At 47.6% G+C, this 4269-nt stretch overlaps 1 protein-coding gene across 1 annotated transcript; it reads right to left on the bottom strand.

The window, feature by feature from the left end:
• Positions 1-484: 484 nt before the first annotated feature.
• Positions 485-3887, bottom strand: LOC135566946 (ninein-like; the record flags this gene model as incomplete). Its single annotated transcript, XM_065014496.1, has 6 exons — positions 3849-3887; positions 3484-3597; positions 2694-2837; positions 1160-1318; positions 840-980; positions 485-562 (listed from the first exon to the last, which is right to left on the bottom strand). Coding segments are annotated over exons 2-6 (627 nt in total), but the record flags the coding sequence as incomplete, so codon positions are not given.
• Between the last annotated feature and the right edge of the window lie 382 nt (positions 3888-4269).

Here is a 4269-nt window from a genome sequence, read left to right as displayed (position 1 = left end):
GAGAGCGAGTCGAGAAAGAGACATGAGAGAAAGAGAGATGGGGAGAGAGTAGAGAGACAGGGGACATAATGTGGGTGGGAGGGATGACAGAGACAGGTGGATAGAGGCTGTGTTAGGGACAGGTGGATAGAGGAGCTGTGTTAGAGGGGACAGGTGGATAGAGCTGTGTTGAGGCTGTGTTAGAGGGGACAGGTGGATAGAGGCTGTGTTAGAGGACAGGTGGATAGAGGCTGTGTTAAAAGGGGACAGGTGGATTGGGACAGGAGGCACCAGTGCTCTGCAAACTTTTATAGTGTTTCTGAAAATCATCGGTGTTACAAAAACTTCTTTTTTTTTTTTTTTTTTTAAATATAGGAGATTACAGAAGAGTAAGGAAGAGGGAGAAAGGTGACATTTAAAAAAAGAGGACAGGTGTTTGACAGGTAGACTAAAGTCCAGAGTACAAGTGAAGGGAGAAGTTAGGGAAGGCGGGCAGAGAACTGACCTCCTGAAGCCAGGCCTGTAGTGGAGCCTGTTGGGTCTTCAGCCCCTCATTCTCCTGACGTAGACTGTCCAGCTCTCGCTGAACCTCACACCTGTAAACCACACACCACGTCGGGCACACAACACCATCAGATAACCAGGAAAGACGCATCTTTTACAAACAGACAATGTCAAAAGCTGACTGCTTCAGGAATACAAGTTTCTTGGGAATTATATGTGGAGGTAAGCTTCCCTTTTCTATACAGGTCGATACTATTGATGTAGAGGGAAAATGTAACTCAACCAATACAATCAGATAGCGCTAGCTAGCCAACCAATCAGAGCAGGTGTCAGAGTAGCTCCTCCTGTTAGATGACCTTGTTCTGAGCAGAGAGTAGCTCCTGATGCATCACGTCCAGCTCTCTCTTCAGAGCAGTCTTCTCCTGTTCCACAGTCTTCCCCACGCTGGACTGGCCCTGCTGTCTCTGCTGTTTCACGGTTAAGATGGCTGCCTCCAGCTGTGAGGAGATGATACAGGGTTTGAAAGACTTATTCATATGCAGGGTGTACCGCTCTCCTCTAAGCCTCAAACTTAAAAGATCTTGAGACATCAAGTCAGATCTGATTATGTTGATATTTTGTCAAATGGAATAAATGAGTCCGTCACATCCATCCATCCCTTCCTCTGTAATCTCACCTTTTCCCTGGTGTGGTGGAGCTCCATGGTCAGCCTCTCGTTCTCCTGCCTCAGCTGCTGCTGTTCCTGTTCCACCAGCCTGGCCAGCTCATCCTGGTACAGCTTCTTATGCTGGCTCTGGTATCCGCTGGAGTGCAGGGCCATCTCCAGAACCTGGTTCTGATTCAGGAAAACCCATCAGACGTCACAATAACAAATCAGCTGAGAGACTTGAGCATTTTCTGACCCATAGAAATATACTATAAGGGACAAAGCTGCTCAGACTGCAGCAATTTGACTGGATGGCCGTTTTAGTATTTCTATAGCAACCGAACCACCATTCATTATAGTGATTAGAGAAATAGAATGATTAGAACTGACCAACCTGAAGCCAGCCAATCAACTAACCAATCAACCAACCTGAAGCCAGCCAGCCAATCAACCAACCTGAAGCCAGCCAGCCAATCAACTAACCAATCAGCCAACCTGAAGCCAGCCAGCCAACCTGAAGCCAGCCAGCCAACCTGAAGCCAGCCAGCCAACCAACCAAAAGCTAGCCAGCCAACCTGAAGCCAGCCAGCCAGCCAACCAACCAAAAGCTAGCCAACCAACCTGAAGCCAGCCAACCAACCAACCAACCTGAAGCCAGCCAACCTGAAGCCAGCCAACCAACCAAAAGCTAGCCAGCCAACCTGAAGCCAGCCAACCAACCAAAAGCTAGCCAGCCAACCTGAAGCCAACTAGCCAGCCAACCAGCCAGCCAACCTGAAGCCAGCCAACCAACCAAAAGCTAGCCAGCCAACCTGAAGCCAACCAGCCAGCCAACCTGAAGCCAACCAACAAAAGCTAGCCAGCCAACCTGAAGCCAACCAACCAAAAGCTAGCCAGCCAACCTGAAGCCAACCAGCCAGCCAACCAGCCAGCCAACCTGAAGCCAACCAGCCAGCCAACCAGCCAGCCAGCCAACCAACCAAAAGCTAGCCAACCAACCAGCCAGCCAGCCAACCAGAAGCCAGCCCAACCAGCCAACCAACCTGAAACCAGCCAGCTAACCAACCTGAAAACCAGCTAATCAACCAACCTGAAACCAGCCAAGCCAACCTGAAACCAGCCAATCAACCAACCTGAAACCAGCCAATCAACCAACCTGAAACCAGCCAATCAACCAACCTGAAACCAGCCAATCAACCAACCTGAAACCAGCCAATCAACCAACCTGAAACCAGCCTCAACTAACCTGAAACCAGCCAATCAACCAACCTGAAACCAGCCAATCAACCAACCAACCTGAAACCAGCCAATCAACCAACCTGAAACCAGCCAATCAACCAACCTGAAACCAGCCAATCAACCAACCAACCTGAAACCAGCCAATCAACCAACCAACCTGAAACCAGCCAATCAACCAACCAACCTGAAACCAGCCAATCAACCAACCAACCTGAAACCAGCCAATCAACCAACCAACCTGAAACCAGCCAATCAACCTGAAACCAGCCAATCAACCAACCAACCTGAAACCAGCCAATCAACGTGTCATCATAGTAGGCCTCACCTTGTCGTTGCCGCTCTGCAGCTGTTTGTGCAGTGACATCACTTCCTGTTTGAGGGCGTCCTTCTCTTGCTGTGACACGCGGAGGTCTGACTTGAGACGGGCGCTTTGGAGGTCAGACTGCAGGCTTTCCTCCAACACCTGGTTCTGAGAGAAACCACCTTGGTCAAAATTCCCCCAACTTTCCTTTAAATTCCCCTAACTTTCCTTTAAATTCCCTGTTTTTCCAGAAAACCTGGTTGGAGGAGTCCGGATTTCCTGATTATTCCCTTGTGATTCAGGAATCCTCCAACCAGGATTTCTTGGAAACTTTACATGAATATTGGCTGACACTGCAAAGCATATTGACTAAACGCACAAATCAACAGGAGTCATAGAATTAGTGAATATTTGCATAATTAATTAGAAATACTTAATTGTCCTTGAAATGTGTCTTTGGCTTGACACACACAGAACATTCTGTACATTATAAATGATGATGATATTGAAAGAAAGTAGTAACCATTTTAATCGTAGATCATTACTGTGTCATAAGTGGTTGAAGAGGGTATGTCCCAAAAGGCACCCTCTATTCCCTAGAACAGTGCACTACTATTGGCCAGGCAGTGTAACAGAGCACTGCTATTGGCCAGGCAGTGTAACAGAGCACTACTATTGGCCAGGCAGTGTAACAGAGCACTACTATTGGCCAGGCAGTGTAACAGTGCACTACTATTGGCCAGGCAGTGTAACAGTGCACTACTATTGGCCAGGCAGTGTAAAAGGTTGCCCCGACTGAACAGAGCATCCTTACCCTCTCCTGAGACTTGGCTAGCTGGTTACGTAATCCCTGGGTTTGTTTTTCCAAAGCCTTGCGTTCCTGCAGGAGGGAGGAGAGCCGACACTCTACAGCCCCCATCTTAGCTACCTACAGGTGGACACAGTGAAGAAGAGTGTGGTTTTATGTACCGTATAACCAATTTAACCATAATGTACCGAAAACCCTACATCCATGTGTAACATACTGTATATAATATACAGAAAGTGCTAGTAGGTTTCTCTTGCAAAATACTAAACTAACCTGGATAAATAAAAGTTGAATACACATTTTTAAAAAGTGAGTTAAATTATTATAATAGATTTTTACTACATAATGTTTATCATCTGCTCACATCTCACCTTATCTCTGAGGGTATTGAGTTGTAGCACCAGCTGGGCCTTGCCTCCTCTAGAAGTACAGTCCTTCCACAGCGTTGGTTAGCTCCGCAGTCTCAGGGCAGTCATACACACTGCCATCTGATACAGGAGAACAAGTCGGAGAATTAGCCAATAGTAGTACAGTCCCTTCCACAGCGTTGGTTAGCTCCGCCTCCAGGGCAGTCATACACACTGCCATCTGATACAGGAGAACAAGTCGTTAGCCAATAGTAGTACAGTCCCTTCCACAGCGTTGGTTAGCTCCGCCTCCAGGGCAGTCATACATACTGCCATCTGATACAGGAGAAACAAGTCGTTAGCCAATAGTAGTACAGTCCCTTCCACAGCGTGTTGGTTAGTCACATCCGCCTCAGGAGAACAAGTCTCATCAGGAGAACAAGTC

Source organism: Oncorhynchus nerka, unplaced genomic scaffold (assembly GCF_034236695.1).
Source record: "Oncorhynchus nerka isolate Pitt River unplaced genomic scaffold, Oner_Uvic_2.0 unplaced_scaffold_2891, whole genome shotgun sequence".
NCBI classification, from domain to species: domain Eukaryota; kingdom Metazoa; phylum Chordata; class Actinopteri; order Salmoniformes; family Salmonidae; genus Oncorhynchus; species Oncorhynchus nerka.
The sequence above is the reverse complement of the archived record's forward strand: the minus strand, read 5'-3'. Positions and strand labels throughout refer to the sequence as shown.